Genomic DNA, 22,738 nt, shown 5'->3' on the forward strand with positions numbered 1-22,738 from the left:
TTCTTTTCAGTTTGAGTGATACACTGTTGTGAATATCAGTGCACATATTTTTTGGATGACACCTGTACTTATTTTCCTGTGAAACTGATGGGTAACAGGAAATAAATGCTTAGCTTTTGAAGATCCTGGTGAACATTTTCCCAGTACATATGTTCTGCTCTCTTATGTCTGGATCTTTGCACATGCATAAAGTGTTGAACCAGTTAAAACTACCAGTGTTGAGAATTTGACTTGTTGCATGTTCTAGCTAACACTGTTGGGAGTCTTTTCCAAAATATTATTTTGAAAAACTTAAACTCATAAATTTTGAGTAGGATTTTTGCTTTTTTTTCTTTCAGAGAGGAAGGAGGAGGAAGAGAGAGATAGAAACATCAATGATGAGAGAATCATTGATTGGCTGCCTCCTGCACATCCCCTACTGGGGCTCGAGCCCACAACCCAGGCATATGCCTTTGACTGGAATGAAACTCAGGACCCTTCATCTACTGAGCCAAACCAGCTAGGGCTAGGTTTTTTTTAATTCAGGTATAAATATACTGTAAAATGCAGAGATCTTGGGTTTTCAGTTTGAGTTTTGAAAATTGCATAAGCCCTGTCCAAATCCTATCTAATAATAGACAAACATGGTAATTGACCATACCTTAGCTACAACTCCCATTGGCTAATCAGCACGATATGCAAATTAACCCAACCAAGATGGCGGCCGGCAGCCACGCAGCTGTAGTGAGCAGGAGGCTTGCTTGCTCCAGTGATGGAGGATCCCCACCTGCTGTGCTCCGAAAGCAACAAAGTTTCAATTATAGAAGCTAAACAAACCCCAGATACCTGCTTTCAGTAGGCCGTGGCCACAGAGCTGGAGCGAGCAGGAGCCAGCTCTTAGCTCCAGTGACGGCAACAAAGTCTCAATTATAGAAGCTAAACAAACCCCAGATACCTGCTTTCAGCAGGCCGTGGCCTTAGAGCTGGAGCGATAAGGAGCTGGCTCTCAGCTCCAGTGACAGCAACAAAGTTTCAATTATAGAAGGTAAATAAATCCCAGAATAAAAAAAGAAAAAAAGGAGAGGCTGGGAGCTTCAGTTGCCGGCCAGCCTGAAAACGGCCCTCAGCCCCTCACCCAGACTGGCCAGGCACCCCAGTGGGGACCCCCACCCTGAAGGGGGTGTGACCAGCTGCAAACAGCCATCATCCCCTCACCCAGGCTGGCCAGGCACCCAAGCGGGACCCCCACCATGATCCGCGACACCCTTCAGGGCAAACCAGCCAGCCCCCACCCGTGCACCAGGCCTCTATCCTATATAGTAAAAGGGTAATATGCAAACTGACCCTAACAGCGGAAAGACTGGGAATGACTGCTCCCTATGACACTGACCACCAGGGGGCAGACACTTAATGCAGGAGCTGCCCCCTGGTCAGTGCGCTCCCAAATGGGGGAGCTCTGCTCAGCCACAAGTCAGGCTGATGGCTGCCAGTACAGCGGTGGTGGTGGGAGCCTCTCCTGCCTCCTCAGCAGTGCTAAAGATGTCCAACTGCAGCTTAGGTCTGCTCCCCACTGGCAAGTGGACATATCCCGAGGGCTGCCAGAGAGATGTCTAATTGCCATCTTAGGCCCAATCCCCTGGGGAGCAGGCCTCAGCCAGCAGGTGGTCATCCCCCGAGGGGTCCCAGACTGCTAGAGGCCACAGGCCGGGCTGAGGGACCTCTCCCTCCCCCCCCCCCGAGTGCACAAATTTTTGTGCACCGGGCCTCTAGTAAGATATAATCTGGTATCTAGTACTCTAAAGACTTCCTCAGTGACCCTTTCTAGTCACTATCCCCCACCTCTCCTATCCCAAACCAAACTACTTTTTTATATTTTTTAAATTTTATTTTATTTTTTAAAGTATTACAAATAGTAGTACATATGTCTCCTTTTTTCCCCATTGACCTTACCCCGGCTTCCCCTCCCCCTGGCACATACCCTCAACCCACCCACCCAGTGTCTTGTGTCCATTGGTTATGCTTATATGCATGCATACAAGTCCTTCAGTTGATCTCTTACTTCCCCCTCGAACACTCCCCAGCCTTCCCACTGTAATTGACAGTCTGTTCAATGCTTCTCTGCCTCTGTATCTATCTTTTTGTTCATCAGGTTATAATGTTCTTTATTATCCATAAATGAGTGAGATCATGTGGTATTTTTCTTTCACTGCCTGGCTTATTTCACTTAGCATAATGCTGTCCAGTTCCATCCACGCTGCTGCAAATGGTAAGAATTCCTTTTTTATAGTAGTGTAGTATTCCATTGTGTAGATGTACCATAATTTTCTAATCCACTCATCTGCTGATGAGCATTTAGGCTGTTTCCAAATCTTAGCTATTGTAAATTATGCTGCTATGAACATAGGGATGCATATATCCTTTCTGATTGGTGTTTCTGTTTTCTTGGGATATATTCCTAGAAGTGGTATTACTGGGTCAAATGGCAGATCCATTTTTAACTTTTGGGGGAAATTCCATACTGTCTTCCATAGTGGCTGCACCAGTCTGCATTCCCACCAGCAATGCAGAAGGGTTCCTTTTTCTCCACATCCTCTCCAGCACTTGTTGTTTGTTGATGATAGCCATTCTGACAGGTGTGAGATGGTACTGCATTGTTGTTTTGATTTGCATCTCTCTAGGACAGTGGTCGGCAAACTGTGGCTTGCGAGCTACGTGAGGCTCTTTGGCCCCGTGAGGTTTTTTATTCCTTGATTAGTTTCCTCTCCTTCTGGCACCCCTATTATGCGGATGTTGTTTCGTTTCATGTTGTCCCAAAGTTCCCTTATGCCAGCGGTTCTCAGCCTGTGTGTTACAACCCCTTTGGGGGTCGAACAACCCTTTCACAGGGGTTGCCTAAGACCCTCGGAAAACACATATACAATTACATATTGTTTTTGTGATTAATCACTATGCTTTAATTATGTTCAATTTGTAACAATGAAAATACATCCTGCATATCATATCAGATATTTACATTATTATTCATAATTAGCAAAATTACAGTTATGAAGTAGCAACGAAAATAATTTTATGGTTGTGGGTCACCACAACATGAGGAACTATATTAAAGGGTTGCGGCATTAGGAAAGTTGAGAACCACTGCCTTAGGCTCTCCTCCTGTTTTTTAAGTTTTTTCTCTAGATGCTGCTCTGCTTGTGTATTTTTTCCTACCTTGTCTTCTAGCTCACTGATGTGGTAGTCTGCTTCTTCTTGTCTACTGTTGATGCTTTTCATTGAGTTCTTTAAAGCAGTGATGTCATTTTTCATTTCTTCTTGGTTCTTCTTCATTTCCTCTTGGTTCTTACACATATTGTGGAATTTGTCTTCCATTCTTTTCAGCCACCTTATGACCATTTCTCTGAATTCTTTCTCTGACATATTGCTTGCGTCCATTTTGTTTACTTCCTTTTCTGGTGATGCCTTCTTTTATATGCAGGCTTCTTTGTCTCCCCATGATCTCTCTTCTCTGGGGATCCAGTTATGTAGCACGCTCTCTCTCTCCTGTGTTGATTTAAAGGCACAAAATACAACACAACAAGGCACAACGCACAAGGCGCTGAACACAAATGTATTCATGATACTAATAATCCCAAGTAAAGGTGACAACCAGGAAAAGAGAATTAGGAGATAAGAATAAAAAAAGGAGCGCAAAAATGATATTGAGAAAAGGAAAAAAAGTAAGAGAGAAAAGAAAGAATAAAAAAGACAGTGGGAAAAACTATATGAGGAGAAAACTCCAATAGAACAACCACTAATCCCAATAAAGGCAAACAACAAACACCCAGAGATGAATGCAAACTACAAACAACAACTAATAACAAACGAGGAGAGGAAAAACAGCAAAAAACAAAAAGGGAAACAAGCACACAAAAAACCCAATCTAATCAACAATCAAGCAAACAACAATAGGACAGAGAAAGCAAGGCATAACAAAAGAAAAAAACTTCGAACAAAAGAAAAAAGGACAAAAAAACCACACAACAAAAACAAAAAAAAAGTGAAGAGAAAAAAATTTGGATAGTGAAGAAAGAGAATAGAGGTATGTATGGACTTACAGCCGGGGATCGGAAATTAGATATATAAGTAGGGTGAATTTTTAACAGGGTAAAAAAAAGGAATAGGGAAAATCTAAAGCAGGAATAGGGTAAGAGAAACAGGACAATGAAAGTAGAAAAGTGAGGAAGAGAGTTTTGGTATACAGGTGAAGTTGAGATAGAGTAAAATGATGCTATAGGAAAAATGAAAATACAATGTAGAACACTAATCCCAAAATAAAGAGCAAATAAAATGACATGTAAACAAAAAGTAAAATAGTACTAGTAATAATACTGATTAAAAATAAAAGTATAATTAAAAAGGTAAAATCAAGTGAGGAAAAAATAAAAAATATATAGTTTCCTAAATAAAAGATGAAAAAATAAAAATGTGCTGTAGTGAAGGTCATTCATTTCCTCTACTGTTTTGTTTGACATGCCTGTTTTCTGTCAGGTAGTCAGGACAGTATTGAAGTTCTCTGCGTTCCACTGCTCCTCTGTGTTGTAAGCCACAGTCCTGATTTTCAAGCAGGCAGTATTACTTTGTTTCTTAGACTCCTTTATTTGTGTTTACACAAGAGTCAATTTGTGATTCAACCCCTGGGTGGCAGTGTTGCTGGATTGACCTCTGGGGCTATAAATCCTCTCTAGCCAGTATTTAGATTTTGTTTTTCCTGTCGCACTTAATACTGGTTTGGGAGAATGGACTGCCCCAGAGCTTGTTCTCTGATAATTATTCCCCACTTTGATCCCCAGGTTCCACAAAACAACTTTCCCCTTCAGTCTCTTAGAGTGTCCCCAACTGCGTGGTCCTATGTACTGGGCTAAGTAACCAAATCAAGGATTTAAAGAGAAAAAAAGAGCCAGAGTAAGTGCGCGAACTTGCGACTTTTACTCTCCTGCACTGCATGCAACTCTGTGAACATCTCTGTGCACGTCTTTTTTCCCCTGGCAGTAAACAGCCAGCACACTGGCAAAATTTCAGGCTGCCTTTTTGCGCCCAGTCCAGCTATGGGTTGCTTTTTTTTTTTTTTTTTTTTTAATATATATTTTATTGATTTTTTACAGAGAGGAATGGAGAGAGATAGAGTTAGAAACATCGATGAGAGAGAAACATCGATCAGCCGCCTCCTGCACATCTCCCACTGGGTACATGCCCTTGACTGGGACCTTTCAGTCCGCAGGCCGACGCTCTATCCACTGAGCCAAACCGGTTTCGGCTATGGGTTGCTTTTTAGAGTTCCCGTCTGCCAGTAGCCCTGCGGATCCCCTTCCACATTCACGGATCACACTCCAGGGGTGGGCAAACTTTTTGACTCGAGGGCCACAATGGGTTCTTAAACTGGACCGGAAGGCCGGAACAAAAGCATGGATGGAGTGTTTGAACTAATATGAATTCAAAGTAAACATCATTACATAAAAGGGTACAGTCTTTTTTTTTTTTTTTTTTTTTTTTTTTTTTAGTTTTATTCATTTCAAACGGGCCGGATCCGGCCCGCGGGCCATAGTTTGCCCATGGCTGCATGGCTGTGGATTTTGTGGGGCTCAGACTTCCCCCAAACCTCCAGATCCCATCGTGTGGGTTTCTCCAGCCTGGATTGCAGACTTCACCTTTCCCTAGGCGAAATCTGACCACCTCGTGAGAAGGAGCAGAGCTCATCCGAGTCTGAGTATTTGCGCTGCTGGAGATCCGGTGTTCTGGGTTCGCAGCTGGTCCCTGGGTGTTGTTGTAGAGTCCCGGGATGTATAGGTTTCCAATAACAGCCACTCTCTCCTTCAAGATGGCACGGTCTACGCGGCAGAGCCGGTCGTTCCGAGAGACATTTTAGCAGCAGTGGAGGCTGCTCGGTCAGGCAGTACCCAACAGTACCTTAGCGTATAGCTGTCCCTCATCCACAAATATACATTCCCCATACGTCCACACACTCTCCTTTCATTCTCTCATTCACACACTATCTTGTAGTCTGCCTTCCCGTTGGCAGCCATCTTCCTCTCCTATTTCCCAAAAATACTGTTTTGTTCTATTAACATAAATTGATTGACTCTGCCTGTTGTTGTGTAAATGGAGTTCTTTTGTCTCCTGACCCTTTTATTTGTAGTTTTTAAAATTTATCCATGTTGCAAGATCTGGATACTGGGGATACTGGTTTGCTACTGGGATGTCATTGCTTATAAAGTGTTCAGTGGACAAAACTAGGAAAGTTAATGTTAGAAAAATAGATATATCACCAATTCAAACCCTTTACTATAGTATTCTTTTTTCCTTTCATATTTCAGACTCCTCTTTCAGTGAGTATTCTGATTCCCATCAAAAGTTTGTTTTTAAACAGTTTTTAATACTAATTTTAAAGTAATGTCTAGGTATGAAAAATAGAACTTGAAGTAAGTACTGTACTATTATTAAAGGCATACAAATATAAGATTCTTAAAGTGAAACATGTGTTCTTTAACTAAAACGTAACTTGAAATTTTTAAAGTTAATAAGTACATATGTTGAATTTTTCTATCATATTTGTATTTTTCTTTATTTCTAAAAGGTGAATACCTTTGAATTTTAGTTAAAATTCTGATCAATTATTTTGAAGAAATTTTGTTTTAGTTTTATATTATTCTTAAATTACAGCATATTTATTTTCGAGAAACCCCAAAGCCTAGTTGCTAAGACTTTTATTGGTGAACATATAAATGATTTGAGTCCTGTTATTAACTCACTAGTAGTCCTGTGCACAAATCCGTGCATGAGTAGCTTGCTGTCACGCCCTCCTGCAGGTCTCCACCAGTTGTAGATTTGGTTATGATGTTACAGTGTAACGGATAATTAGCATATTCATCTCTTATTATATAGAATAATAAATCTGTGCCCTTTTTGACCTATCTGGTTTGGCTCAGTGGATAGAGTGTCAACTTGTGGACTGAAGGGTCCCAGGTTTGATTCCGGGTTGTGGGCTCTGTCCCCAAGTAGAGGGCATCCAGGAGGCAGCCAATCAGTGATTTTTCTCTCATCATTGATGTTTCTCTCTCTCCCTCTCCCTCTCTGAAATCAATAAAAAAAATATATATATGAAAAAAATCTGTTCCCTTTATCAAGTTACTGTAATCTCCCCTTTTTTTCTGGGGATATGATCCAAGAACTGCAGCAGATGCCTGAAACTGCAGAAAGTACAGAACCATATGTATTGCATGTGCTAAATTTTTTCATATTCATACATAACCTTTTCACTTAAAGGAAGCACTTTATGTGGTTTCTCTTTGGTATATTCGAATTTCCAGCATCAGTACTCTTGTGCTTTGGGGCCATTATTAAAGAAAGTAAAGATGACATACCACAAGCACTGTGATACTGTAACAGCTACTAGTAGCAGATAGCTACTAAGTAACTAATAGGGTGCTTATGCTAGACAAAGGGAAAATTCACTTCCAGTGTTTGATTTCATCATGCTACTCAGGACACAGTGTGTAATTTAAAGTTTATGTATTGTTTATTTCTGGAATTTTTCTTTTACTATTTTGGACCATAAGTAACTAAAACTGCAGAAAGTGAAACTGCAGATGGAGGGGGATTGCTGTACTTTATTTCTTTGAACTTTAGTGTCCTCGCCTATGAAATTGGAGTAATTTTTAGAATTTTTAGGTTATTGGAAATAAGGATGTACAATTAAAATTTTTGAAGGAAAGTTCTTTAATCAAAATTCCTATTTCTAGGCACTGAAAGATAGCACAGAAGTGGAAATTGTGGATGAGAAAATGAGAAAAAAGATAGAACCAGAAAAATGGCCAATTCCGGGCCCTCCTCCACGTAGAGTGCCACAAACAGACTTCTCTCAACTTATTGACTGCCCAGAGTTTGTACCAGGCCAAACCTTTTATTCACATGCAGGTAATAGCTTTTCTTCTACAGCAAACAGCATAACTCTGGGCTTTTTGATGCAATTTGCCTATCTTTTTAAAGCTTATTTAGCTTTAGTATGAAAATTAAAGATAACTAAATGACTTTGATGCTCTAAATTCTACTCATAATTGTCTCCCACACGAGCTATAAATTAAATAGGGTTTTAAGAATTATGAATGAAGCTCTGCTCTATCTTAAATTATTTGTGTACTTTGTCGTGTGGAGTTTGTACTTCTCTTAATTTTGCTAAATGATTATAGATATATTGTGGCAGTTTTCCTCTTGTAAACTTGGAATAATCCAGTAGGATTCTAGTATCTAAGTCTTATACCCAAGAGTGGGGAAGACTTTATTTAATTTTCTTAGCAATCTTGTACTTCCAATCTTGTCTTGAAAAGATGAGATGACCTACCTATATTCTAATGCATAATTGGGGTTCTCTTATGAAGTTATTATAATTATTGATTAAAGAATTGGTGGTACATAGAATTTCCAAAAACTGCTTTAATGTTAAGATTTTTTTCCTGGATCATTTTTAAGACCTTCCCTCTTGGGAAAAAATATGTGTGCTTAAACTTTTTTCAGTCAGGGTGATGATCTTCTGATGCTCTTGGATGTCATTTGATCGGAATATGCAGAGGAATAGGTGACTCACTGAAATATCATTATAAATGTTGGAACAAATCGTGCTGCAGAAATGAAAGCGACCAGAGTTACTTCTTTGCAAGAATGTCTACTCCCAACTCCTTGTGGAGGACGTTGGGTCAACACTACAGTGGAGATAAACACCTATTTGATGATGATGATGATGATGATGATGATGATGATGATGAGAGACAGACCAGAGGACTGCTGTTGTTTTTATAGGAGCTGCCCATTTGTGTGTAAATAACCTGGGCTGCATGTGCTACTTTTTATTCACGGTGGGAAAGTTAATTTTCATTCTGAAAATATTACAAGATTCTGTCTTTTCCTTTTAGACTTATGTACTTGTGTCCAGATCAATAAAGTAGAAATAGAGAGGCTTGAGTGGCATTTCCCAGATTGTTAGGTCCTTTGCTATTTAATTTGCCCCTCTTTTATAGTGTACTGTATCTCACATGTTGTCATATTTTACATGGGCTTTAAGATTTATTAATGTGAACACTAAGGGATAAGAAATTTAAGAAATGAAAGTATTTTTTCGCTCTTTAAAATTTATTTTTTATACACTAGTGTGAGGCACCTGCCATCAAAAAAGTACTGATGGACAGTCTCACAGATAATTTTATTTATTGTTTCTTTGATTGTCAGCCCTCTGTGTCTCTAAACCTAGAACGCAACTTGGGCAAGTGTTTTAAATTTGAAGAAACATTTTTAAGGTTTTTAAAATAAAGATAAGCTGTCTGTATAAGTTAGATTAATATATTGTGTAAATGTGGGGTCCAAGATGACATTTTTAACCTGCTCATGAACAGGCATTAGTTGAGTTAGATAAAATAGAAAACACTTCTTCCACAGAGTAGCTAAGATAGGTTAGTCAAGTTGGTGATGCCTGTTCATAAGCGATTTATGCATTATTAATAAAATTACAGGAATAAAATCACAATGTCTTGTACATTTTTGTGTTTTTTTTAATATACTCATTTACATGCACACATACACCGCCTGAAACAAGTCAATGTACATTTAAAATGTTAAAAAATGTAGGTTCTTTACATTATACATCAGAGACCAGATGGATAATGAAGGCATTATAGAAAGATGGAATGTGTTTTGAGTTATGCTGATTCACTTTAAATCATAGGAATAATCGTGTAAATTCAGTCTTTTCCTGTGACTGCCCAGATTTCTGGCCTTAACAATTCTCCTTTGATAAGAAAGCCTTAATTTCCTAAATTCAGTCGAGAGTACTGCACCAAAAATTTGAAATGGGAATAAAGGATAGGAAATTTAGATTGCGTTTATCTGTACCCATGCATAAATAAAAATAGTGAAACTTTTACCTATATCCTTTTTACTCAAATGAGAAGACCTTAACTTTCAAAAACATAACCCATGATAATATGTTTTCTAAGGGATTTGTGTGGTAAAATATTAAACATTTTTGGTCCTTTTCACTAAAAAATTAAAATTTCTATTTTTTCCTCTATGGAGCTTGAATTGTCTAACATGGATTGACCTTTGTGCTGAACAGAGGACCTTAATGCACCAGAAAAGGTTGATTATGGGAATGGTAAGGTGTTCTGAAATTTAGGTTTTGCAGTTCTATGGATATGGTATTGTGCTATCAATAGTAAGAGAATTTCATTCACCAAAATTGAGAGGTCAGGTATCTGACAATCTTGTGTTGTTTTTTGTTTGTTTCTATTTGGCCCTAAAACTATATATAAGATTTTCCTTAATGATTGCTAAGCTGTGGGATTTTTTTGAAAAGTTGATCTGCCGAAGTATTCTTGAATGTGCCACACATAAAGCATGTTACCATTTTTAAAGCAATCTATGTAATTACTGCTGTGATTCAGGGTGGATAAAAAAAAGTCATGACAGCCTGGCCTTGTGCTCAATGGTTGAGTGTGAACCTTTGAGCCAGGAGGTAAAGGTTTTATTCCCTGTCAGGGCACATGCCTGGACTGCAGGCTTGATCCCCAGTAGGAAGTGTGCAGGAGGCAGCCGATCAGTGATTCTCATCATTGTTTCTATCCCTCTCTTTCTGAAATCAATAAAAAGAAATCTTTTAAAAGAGTTGTGACAGGTAAATATGGAATATATACAGTGGGGCAAAAGTATGGTTAGAGTTGTTCATATGGAAAATAATAAAATAATGTAATAACGATAAACTCACAACTGTAAACCTGTTTTTGTCCCACTCTGTATATGGTGATTTATCCAAAGTTATATGGACAATTTTCAATTACTGAAAACTGCAACAATACTTTTTTTTTCTATTGAGTTCTTACAAACTAGAAACCATAAATGTCAAAGTATGCATTTAATTTTTTGTCTAAGTTTAGTGTCAAGTAATCCAAGCCATATTCAAATTCATTTGGTCTTGGAAGATTAGTGCTTTACTATTAACCTTTAAAATTTTCACACATATAGTTTGACATCTTTTCATTGTAAAAGAAAACAATCACACAAAGCATATGTATAGCTTAATTATAAGGTAAACACCCTTTAAAAGGTAAATTTTTCTTGTCCTACCCAATTTCTTTGGTATTTTAATGTCATTTAATTTATAAGCACATGTGCTGTTAATATAGTAAAACACGACTTCATGGTAGAAACATTCAAGCTTGAACATTTAGAGATGATTATGTAATAAGTATAAGTAGTTGTTTAAATATCTATGTTAAAAAATTGTAGCAACTGATTTTCCTAATAGGTGCATAATGCTAAGTTCCTTAATTCTCACACACATTCTAGGGTGGTGGTTTTGTGTCTAGTTTTAAAGCTTTATTAACTCCATGAACGTAGATGATTCATAATATTAGAAATAGGGTTCTCTATAACTTGAATAATATGGACAGCCCGAAACTAGTATTTTCCTCATACTATTTTTGTGGCTCACGTGATCACCTATATACTATTAATTAAGGAAGTTAGCATCAATATTCAATAGAAATATATTTGCCAGCCTTAGCCAGGTTGGCTCTGGATAGAGTGTTAGCCTGTAGACTGAAAGGTCCTGGATTCGATTAATGTATCTATGTCCCCAAAGCCCTCTTTTGTCTGACTTTAGTGAGGCAAAGCAGACCAGTCCAGGCTCATATCCCTAGCCATTTCTTGTTTCACATCCCCAGCTTTAATAAACGTCCTCTAAAATGAAGGAAAAAAACCCCCACAATTTAATATAGCTAAATATAGCATTAGCATAAAAATTATGGATCTGTTTTTTGGGGGTTTTTTTGTACCATGTCTTTGAAATCTGGTGTGTGTGTATACTTATCCTAAGTACATTTTGGGACTAGTCATCTTTCAAGTGCTCAATAGTTTCATACGGCTAGTGGCTGCTATTGGACAGTGCAATTTAGAGCATTTTAAAAATATAAAACATATCTTTAAAGCAATATAGTAATCTAATGGTTGGTTCCTGGAACTAGCTCTGTGTGCCCATCAAAAAGATAAACTTACCTGTAGTATGAAGTAGATGAAATTAAAATCTTAGAATATTTTTCTCAAACTCAGATTCCTGAAATGTGCTTTTGCATTTTAATTTAGCAAATAAAATGAAAATTGTTCATTTATATCAGTTTTCCCAATGTAATATATTCAACTTTTCAAAATTTCTAAGGAATTGGCTTTTGAGGGGTAAATAATGGTGCTTCGAATTCTGCAGTATAAATTTGTTTTTAAGACACTTTTTGTCCAAAGCAAGTTTATATTGCATTATAACTTAAATAGTCTTTAACTTTTAGAAAAGGAATTTATGAAGGACTCAGTTTGGATTTTACTTATTGAGTATACTTTGATTAAAAAAAAAAGATAGTGTGGAGAAAGGCATTTTTAATTCCAATAGAGTTATAAAGTGTTTAAGTGTTATTGCCAAGGCAGTGCACTTTAATGATATGACATTCTACTCTTTATTCAGTATGAGCTAAGTAGGCACACTGCATTTAGGTAAACCTTGTCAATCAAAGGAAATGTGAAAAGTGTAGGAGTGATGACTGTATTAGTATAAAACCTACCAGAACAATGTAGGACTGATTTTTGCCCACAATAAAATAAGTATTTAGTTTAACTGGCTTAATAGCTTTAGGATTTATTAATTTCATTATGATTAATAGATTTTAATATAAGACTTTATAGAGAATTGATTCCCAAATAGATATACTGTCATAATTAGTGACTTTCGTTGATACTCTGGAGAAGTTTTAATGAATTTGGACTTTGTAAGCGTTGGTGACATTGCACTTATTATTCATTGGTTTCACTTGAATACATCTTACAAACTCTTCAGGTTTGAAAATCATTGAAAAGGTTATAATTGAGATTGATTTATCATGCTTTGTGAAAAAAATCAAGCCCAAGGAAAAAAATGAAATGTTTTATAAGTAATAAAACTATTATTTTAACTACTGAACTAACTTAAAATTTTAGAGTCTGCCCCCAATTCTCCAAGAATTGGAAGTCCACTGAACACAAAGAAAAGTACTGAAACAAGTAATCTCCAAGCAATGACTAGAGTTTTGTCTACCAGTTTGCCTGACTTGGACTCAGAATCTTGGATAGAAGAAAAAAAGAGACATCGTTCATCCCCAATGAAATTGAATGTAAGTTGTTATAAACCAAGTGAACTGTGATAAATTTTAATGAAGTGTTTGTCAGATATATATATATATATATATATATAAAATTAGGAAACATTTTTATAAATTTAAAAATTGGGACCATGGCCTTCAGTAAAAACTTGTGGGTTACTCATTAGCTGAAAATACGTTATGTGGCGTCAGCTTTTAAAATTTACCTTTTCTGAATAAGATTTGGCTTTTTTACTTGTGACTAATTTAAATTTGAATACTTCCATTTTTTAAAAGCTGACAATATAGGTTATTTAACATTCTAAATTTTTAATTTTATAACCTTGTTATATTATTTGTAACCTTGTAAATTATTTTTAAAGTTCTTATTACAAATAAGTACTTGTAAAGGGTAAATATCAGAATTTTTTATGTTTTGGTGATGTACAATAGGAAAGGGAAAGATAATTGATTTCTTGGTGGGAATGAGGAGGGTGTGGTTAGGAAACAATAGGAGAGATCCCTGTGGTAGAATTGTATTTTTGGTGGCTTGGATGCACGAACTTTCAAAGGTGATAAAAATTGCTCTGATCTAAACCACAAACACAAATGAGTTCAAGTAATACTGGGGGAATCTGAATAAGATTGATAGGTTATATCAGTGTGTACCTTGTTTCTGATATTGTACTATAGTTTTGCAAGATTGGGGGGAACTGGATAAAGAATATTGAGATCTCTGTTTTTTTATAACTGTGAATGTGCAGTTATCTTGAAAAAGTTTATTAAAAATGAACTTGTAAACAGTGCCACTCAAATGATTCGAATAGTGGAAATAAGCTTTATAAGGAAAAGCTCACTAAAAATAATTGGGCACAGATGTAAAAAGGATAAAAAAGCTATGATATTGAAGGTTATTATGAACAGCGCTCTTTATCCCTAAGATCAAAGCATGAAGAAAGGAAACATGCAGGATTTATGAGTGGTTCTCCTCTGATGGACCTGGAGGTATTGATATTTTGCCTCACCAGAGAGCATTTGGCAATTATCTGGAGGCATTTTTGGTGGTTAAAACTGGGGGAGTACTACTGCACCTTGTGAGTGGAGGCCAGGGAAGCTGCTAAACATCCTACTTGTGCTAAGTTTGAGAAATCCTGATCTAAGATAACTTTTTAATTTGCAATAGTAGTTAAATGTAGCACACTTAAATGTTAAAAGAGTTTGTTTTATTTTTCCTTGGGGGCGTTTGAAAAACCTAACAAAGCTTTTCCAAACATGATTTTCTAAAGATCCTGATTATTTTTTATATTTGTCATAGCAAACCTAAGAGGGAGAGTAGTGTCCTCGACTCACTGACAAAAATTTACCATATTTATACTAAGAGCCACATTTTCTCTCCATATTTAAAATCTCCACATTTAAACATTTCTTCTAAAAATAATAGTTTATCTTTCAATTTGCTTATATAATTTGTTTAAAATGATAGAAAAGTTTTTGTATAAAATGCCAATTTCTTCTTTTAGGAATCAGCATCTCTACCTGAAGATGCATCAATTCAACTCTATCCTCCAGATGAACAAGAACAAGAAGAACTTGATTTCTTATTTGATGAAGAGATGGAACAAGTAGAAGAACGAAAAAACACATTTACTGATTGGTCTGATAATGATTCAGATTATGAAATTGATGACCAGGATTTAAACAAGATTTTGATTGTAACTCAAACACCACCTTACATGAGAAAACATCCTGGAGGAGATCGAACAAGCAACCACATGTCTCAGGCAAAAATTACATCTGAACTTGCTAAAGTTATCAACGATGGCTTATATTATTATGAACAGGATCTGTGGATGGAAGAAAATGAAAACACACACACAGCCATAAAGGTAATTGCTTCTGGCCAACATCTTTCTGCTGATACTATGGCTTGACAGTGTGTTGTTGCTTGTATTTTCCTAAATTTTAAATTTTATTTTATTTTATGGGTCTTTATTTTAGAAAAATTTAAAGAAATTATATTTAATTTGAAAATTTCCAAGAAATATATCTGATAATCACAAACTGAGAAATAATATCTTATTAAAATTACAAGTGAAATGAATACTTAAATTACAAAGAAAATATTAGCACTTTGAAATAAGTCAGAGAAAGACAATCACATGATCTCGCTCATATGTGGAATCTAAGTAACAAAATAAGCTGATGTGTGGAGTGGATCCAGAGACATGGAAGCATGGAACAGAGTGCGGAATCTTGGAGGGTAGGTGGGTGGGAGGTAATCAACCAAAGACCTTATATGCATATATGCATAACCCATGGACACAGACAATAGGGTGGTGAAGATGGGAGGCAGGGGCGGGCTGGAGGGGGTTAAGGTGGGGAAAAGGGACATATGTAATACTTTCAACAATAAATAATTATTAAAACCAAGAAAATAAAGCAGAGCTTGGGGCTCAGTGTGATCACTGAAAAAAATTACAGTGTAATAAATACTTAAATTACAAAGAAAATATTAGCACTCTGACTAAAATCTTTGCTTTTTTTAGGTGAAAATAATAAGGCCCTTTCTCATAAGGAATAAAACCTGAAGTTAAGGGCAGTCTTAGTTTACATGCTCATTCCTCACCTGGCTTTGGTCACCACAGCTATATGAGTGGGGCTTCTGAGCTGGGTTACTTTTGTTGCCTCCTGTACCTTAATCTATGATGCATTCTCTGTGATAGTAGAACTGATTGTGGATAAATGTAGGAGATTAAAATGGCTGATTGTTTTTCATTCTCCAGTCATTACTGTGGTGATAGGGATGCTATTGAAACTTTGTTCCTTTTAATTTTATTTCATTTCATTTTTATCTTCTTTATATTATTCTGATACCTATCTCAATTATTAAGGTAAAATACGAGATTGCCAGTGTAGTCAACTGGCCACCTGCATTTTTTGTATGAACTTTAATGGGATAGGTAGTTATTAAAAGGAATCTATTCTGCCATTAAATTGGTCAGAACCACCCCCCCCGCCCCCCGCCAAAGTTAAGTATTTGTTTTGAGTGTAGAATAATGAATGAGGGGAAAGTTATATAATTATAATGTAGGAAAGAGAAAAGCCAGCCACCTAGTGGTTGAATAGTGGGGACTGGCTGTCCATGGAGTTTCATATCACCAATAAGAAGTGTGCTTTCCTTGTCTTCATTTCTTTTCTTCCTGGAATTTCCATCAGTGTTTTCACCCGCTTCTCTAGCCACTGCCTTTTTGGAGACCCTGCCTCAGGGTATGGTAGCTTGTCAGTGACATAGAGCCAGTTTTCTCTGTCCTGCAGTGAGAGAGGAAGTTTGTTTTTATAACGTTTTTTTTCATTGAAAGTCTTCCCTTGTATAATCATTGTTAATTTACTTGTGATACTTAGGTTTTATAAGTAATACCCAACTTAAATCCTTTTTGAAATTAATAATAGGTTAAAGTTACACTCCATTCATCCTTATCCCTCTACCCTGCTTTGTTCTTCAGCTTCTACCATTCTGTATATTGCACTTCTTTTCTGTTTTGATCACATGGATATAAGATCTATGAGGATAGTAATTTTTGTCTTATTTTGTACATTAGTGTATCTCCAGTGCTAGAACAGTTCCCGGCACAAAGTAGTGCTCAATTCATATTTATTAAAATGGATAAATGAATTACGGACTAGACATTCTGAACTAACCAAAGGAATTTAACCACTGTATACAATTTGCTCCTGTGGGAAAATATTTTCAGAGTTCTAAATAATGAACTTTTATGCCACATTGAGAAACATGGGCTATTTGTAGGTGATTATTTGCTTTAAAGTGTAGATAATAATAATTAAAAGCCATGTAAAGAGTTAATTCAAAACTTAGATCAGTGGTTCTCAACCTACCTAATGCCACAACCCTTTAATACAGTTCCTCATGTTGTGGTGACCCCCAATTAAATTGTTACAAATTGAACATAATTAAAGCATAGTGATTAATCACAAAAACAATATGTAATTATATATGTGTTTTCCGATGGTCTTAGGCGACCCCTGTGAAAGGGTCGTTCGACCCCCAAAGGGGTCGCGACCCACAGGTTGAGAACCGCTGACTTAGAGCTATATGACTCTAAGCATTGTGGGTCTATTTGTAAGTGTCATGTTTTAGCCTAACTTCTTTTTTTTTTTTTTTTTTTTTTTTTATATATTTTATTGATTTTCCACAGAGAGGAAGGGAGAGGGACAGAGAGTCAGAAACATCGATGAGAGAGAAACATCGATCAGCTGCCTCCTGCACATCCCCTACTGGGGATATGCCCACAACCCAGGTACATGCCCTTGACCGGAATCGAACCCGGGACCCTTCAGTCCGCAGGCCGACGCTCTATCCACTGAGCCAAACCGGCTTTGGCCTAACTTCTTATTTATAATTCCTGTGGGTCTTCTTAGAGAGAAATCGATCATTTCATGTTTGTTTATTTATTTATTTATAATTTCTTTGTTGATTAAGGTATTACATATGTGTCCTTATACCCCCATTGCCCCCCCAGCACCCCCCTCATGCCCTCACCCCCCTGTTGTCTGTATCCATTGGTTAGGCTTATATGCATGCATACAAGTCCTTTGGTTGATCTCTCCCATTCCCCCCACCCTCCCCTGCCTTCCCTCTGAGGTTTGATGGTGTGATCAATGTTTCTCTGTCTCTGGATCTATTTTTGTTCATCAGTTTATGTTGTTCATTATATTCCACAAATGAGTGAGATCATGTGATACTTATCTTTCTCTGACTGGCTTATTTCACTTAGCATAATGCTCTCCGGTTTTATCCATGTTGTTGCAAATGGTAAGAATTCCTTCTTTTTTACCGCAGCATAGTATTCCATTGTGTAGATGTACCAGTTTTTTAATCCACTCATCTGCTGATGGGCACTTAGGCTGTTTCCAGATCTTCACTATGGTAAATTGTGCTGCTATGAACATAGGGGTGCATATGTCCTTTCTGATTGGTGTTTCTAGTTTCTTAGGATATATTCCTAGAAGTGGGATCACTGGGTCAAATGGGAGTTACATTTTTAGTTTTTTGAGGACACTCCATACTGTTCTCCACACTGGCTGCACCAGTCTGCATTCCCACCAGCAGTGCACTAGGGTTCCTTTTTCTCTGCATCCTCACCAGCACTTGTTGTTTGTTGATTTGTTGATGATAGCCATTCTGACAGGTGTGAGATGGTACCGCATTGTCGTTTTGATTTGCATCTCTCAGATAATTAGTGACTTTGAGCATGTTTTCATATGTCTCTTGGCCTTCCTTCTATCTTCATATGTTTATTAATCTCTACTATGTGCCAGACACTGCTAGGTCCTGGAACTGGGATGGTAAAATGATAATAGTGTGTCTGCATTCCTGGTTCTTACAAATAATTGGTAGGGCAGACATTGAAACAAACCCACAGTAAGTACTTAAACACAGATTATGATAAGTATTCTTGAAGGAAAAGAACAGGTCCTAACTATTTTGGTTCAGTGGTTGGTTATAGTGTTGGCCCATAGACTGAAGGGTCCTGGGTTTGATTCTGGTCAAGGGCGTATACCTCATTTACAGGCCCGATCCTCAACTTTGGTCAGGGGAAATATCTTCAGGTGAGGATTAACAACAACAAAACAAATAGGATGCTTTTGGATTGGGTTGTCAAGCAGTGCCTATGAGAAAGCCAAAATTATAGTCAGTTCTGAAGTATGAGTAAGAATAAACCATGCACAGAGGAGGTAAACCATATTCTAGGAAGAGGGAAGAGTGTCAGGTTTCTGAGATGAGAAAGGGTGTGGCATAAGGAATTGAAAAGCAAATCAGTGTTTTTATTTTTGTTTTGTTGTGTTTTTTTAAAATATATTTTTATTTCAGAGAGGAAGGAGAGAGAAAGAAGAAACATCAGTGATGTGAGAGAATCATTGATTGGCTGCCTTCTTAATGCCCCAGACTGGGGATTGATCCTGCAACCCAGGCATATGCCTTGACCAGGATTTGAACCATGACCTCCTGGTTCATAGGTCGACGCTCAACCACTGAGCTACACCAGCCTGGTCAAGTTAGTGTGTTTATAAGAGGACAGTTATGGATATATAGCCTGATCATACAAGGCTCTGTTGGCCATGTTAGTTTTTGAATTTTACCTCAAGTTTAAAACCAGTACTTTAAATGGTTTTACAGAGACAACAGGACATAATTAATTTTATTTTTAAAAGATATCTCTGGTTAGTATAGTAGAGAATGAATTAGATGGGGACAAGAGTGGCAGAAGAAATCCAATTGAGAGGCTATTAAAGTAGTGGATGTTGGTAATTTAAGGTAAATTGGTGACAGAGGAAAAATAGAAATGTGAAGACCTGGATCTGAACCCTGATGAATGATCATTTAGAAGTGGTTTAGGAAAGTGTTGTATAAGCAAAAAACTGGCTTCAAGATGAGAGAATAATCAGATGTGTCAGAAAATAGAGTTAGTTGTAAATGAAAAGAATGCCAAATTGATAGGATAGTTTGATATCAATCATTTGACTTTGCAACTCCCCCCCCCCCCCCCCCCGCAAACAACAACAAACATAAAAAAATAACCACCTGTTGCTGAATTCAAAAGCAATATTGACCTGCACCAAAGAGTGAGTATAGGCTTTCTCTTTTGGGCTTGTCCTTATTGCTAAAGACCAAAAAAAAAAAAAAAAAAAAAGCTCTGCTAATAGGTAAAAAAGCATCTTCTTAAAAATAATTAAAGATCTTCAAGGTAAGTTATTAAAGTCTTAGAGAACTGGAATATTAAAACTAGTTTTGCTTTTGAAAAAATCAGCTGTGCTAAAGCCACCTAAAGCAGTGGTTCTCAACCTGTGGGTCGCGACCCCTTTGGCAGTCGACCCTTTCACAGGGGTCGCCTAAGACCATCCTGCATATCAGATATTTACATTATGATTCATAACAGTAGCAACATTACAGTTATGATGTAGCAACGAAAATAATTTTATGGTTGGGTTACATGAGAAACTGTATTTAAAGGACCAGAAGGTTGAGAACCACTGACCTAAAGTATAGGGGTAAAAGACAAACATAGGGCCTAACCACAGCTGGGGTTTCCAACCAAAGTCCTTTTCCCAGTAAATTGGTACCCACAAGAAATATACCCTCAGTGAGAGAGAGCTTAACTTGCTTTCTCACCTATTCCTCTGCAGTGGTTAGCAAACTGCGGCTCGCGAGCCACATGGGGCACTTTGACCCCTTGAGTGTGACTCTTCCACAAAATACCACGTGCGGGCGCACATACAGTGCTATTGAAACTTCGTGGCCCATGTGCAGAAGTCGGTTTTCGGCCTGGGCGAGTCTATTTTGAAGAAGTGGCGTTAGAAGAAGTGGGGGGTGTTGGTCAGTCCGGCGACGGGAGATGTGGCGCAGGCATACCTTAATTAAGTTAATAACAATGTACCTACCTATATAGTTTAAAAAATTTCGCTCTCAAAAGAAATTTTAATCGTTGTACTGTTGATATTTGGCTCTGTTGACTAATGAGTTTGCCGATCACTGTTCTATTGGGATGGTATCCACAGATTACCTTATGATGGGGGAAATGTGTAGCTTAGCGATGAACATTACTTTGAATAAAGCACTTTTTATGTTTCTATTAAAATTATCATGTTTTCTTTGATTAAAAAATCCTCATTATTAACTGGTGCACCTAGTACAGCAATCGGAAATAAAAGGAAGATTTACTTTCAAAGATAGAAGAGTGACTGGACAGCTCACTGATGACTTACCACCAGCAACAGTTGAATGCAAGAATGGAAAGATAGTATTAATACACCAAGGAAAAATTGCTATAAGCCTATACAGACAGCCATTTATTTATTAAAAAAAAAAGTTCCGTCATTTCAATGTATGTACATATGTGCTTTATGGTTTTTATTATTTATTTACCATAAGCAAAGGTCAGGGATTGTTATCTTCTAATTTTTTTTTACTGTTTTACTTCATTACTGCTGTGTATGTGTTCCATGTGAGTGAAGTAGGTGCTTATATGTAGGTGGGTTCTGACTTACTGCAAAAATCAAAATCATGTTACCTCACGCCGTAGGAACGGATCTCTGACATACTGTAATTTTATGCCTTGGAAAGAAAGCTTTCAAGTACGAGGGTAATATATGAGCAATTGCAACCAGCAGAACCTCATCAAAGGAAATTGCAGAGGTATTATAAAAAGGAGCAGATGCCAAAGATGCATAAAGGACTGCAAAGCAAATGATAAATATGAAAATAAATTTAAATATATGTTATCTGTATTAAACTAAGTCTTGTAGATTTAATATAACACTAACAGTTATTAATGAGAGCAATAAATGATAGTATTCAAAGGTTTTTAGTCTGTAAAGAAGATTGATTATAGTTAGAGTATTCATGTTGCCATTTGAAGGATAGCCATATGAAAAATAAAATTAGCCCTGGCTGGTTGCTCAGTGGCAGGCGTGGGCAAACTTTTTGACTCGAGGGCCACAATGGGTTCTTTTTTTTTTTTTTTAAAGTATATTTTATTGATTTTTCCACAGAGAGGAAAGGAGATGGATAGAGAGAAACATCGATGAGAGAGAAACATCTATCAGCTGCCTCCTGCACACCCCCTACTGGGTATATGCCCGCAACCGAGGTACATGCCCTTGACCGGAATCGAACCTGGGACCCTTCAGTCCACAGGCTGATGCTCTATCCACTGAGCCAAACCGGTTAGGGCCACAATGGGTTCTTAAACTGGACTCAGAAGAAGGAGCTGCGGCCGTGTTTCCCGACGTTGCCATGTTAACACTGCTGCTGGTGAAGGAGCGGAGGGGAGAGCAAGAGAATCCTCCGCTCTTTCGGCTCCGCGGGCTGGGTAGAACAGCAGAACAGGCCGGATCCGCGGGCCGTAGTTTGCCCACGGCTGGTTTAGAGTGTCAGACCACAGACAAAGGGTTGAGGGTTCAATTTCCAATCCTGGGCATGTTTCTGGGTTGCACGTTCCATCCCTGGCCCTGGTCAGGATGTCTGTGGGCAGCAACCAATTGATGTGTCTTTCACATTGATGTTTCTTTCTCTCCCCTTCCTCTCTTCCACTCTTTCTGGAAATCAATGGAAAAAATACCCTTGGGTGAGGATTTAGAATAAAATAGAATTAGAGGAAATAACCTTGAAACTAGGATAAAGGGAAAATGGAACAAGTCAAAGTATGAAATGGGGCCAGGCCTCCAGCACAAATGTGGTAGAATTAAACTCAAATATTTAAGAGCCCTGACCGGTTTGGCTCGGTGGTTACAGTGTTGGACCACGGACTGGAAGGTCTTCAATTCGATTCCAGTCAAGGGCATGTACCTTGGTTGCAGGCTCGATCCCCAGTGTGGCACATGCCGGATGCAGCTGATCGATGTTTCTAACTCTCTATCCTCCCTCCTCTCTGTAAAAAATCAATTAAAATATATTTTAAGAAAATAACTAAAAGAAAATAAATATTGTCAAATTGTATGTAAATACAGCCAAATTATGTTATTTACATATACCACATTAAAAAAAATAAAAAGCAAAAAGT

The 22,738-nt window shown here is 37.5% G+C and overlaps 1 protein-coding gene across 15 annotated transcripts in view; it reads left to right on the forward strand.

Moving 5' to 3' along the window:
* LARP1B (La ribonucleoprotein 1B) overlaps positions 1-22,738 on the forward strand; it is a 94,309-nt gene that overhangs the window by 30,508 nt on the left and 41,063 nt on the right. For all 15 annotated transcript variants that reach the window (XR_004968225.1, XR_004968226.1, XR_004968227.1 and 12 more), the window contains 3 exons: positions 7,755-7,929; positions 13,021-13,193; positions 14,681-15,046. Coding sequence is in view for 12 of the 15 variants with exons in the window: in XM_036313240.1 (XP_036169133.1) it covers positions 7,755-7,929; positions 13,021-13,193; positions 14,681-15,046 (714 nt within the window). In the remaining 3 variants the exon portion in view is untranslated. The remainder of the gene's footprint in view (positions 1-7,754; positions 7,930-13,020; positions 13,194-14,680; positions 15,047-22,738) is intronic.

This window comes from Myotis myotis, unplaced genomic scaffold (assembly GCF_014108235.1).
Source record: "Myotis myotis isolate mMyoMyo1 unplaced genomic scaffold, mMyoMyo1.p scaffold_m19_p_6, whole genome shotgun sequence".
Classification (NCBI taxonomy): Eukaryota; Metazoa; Chordata; class Mammalia; order Chiroptera; family Vespertilionidae; genus Myotis; species Myotis myotis.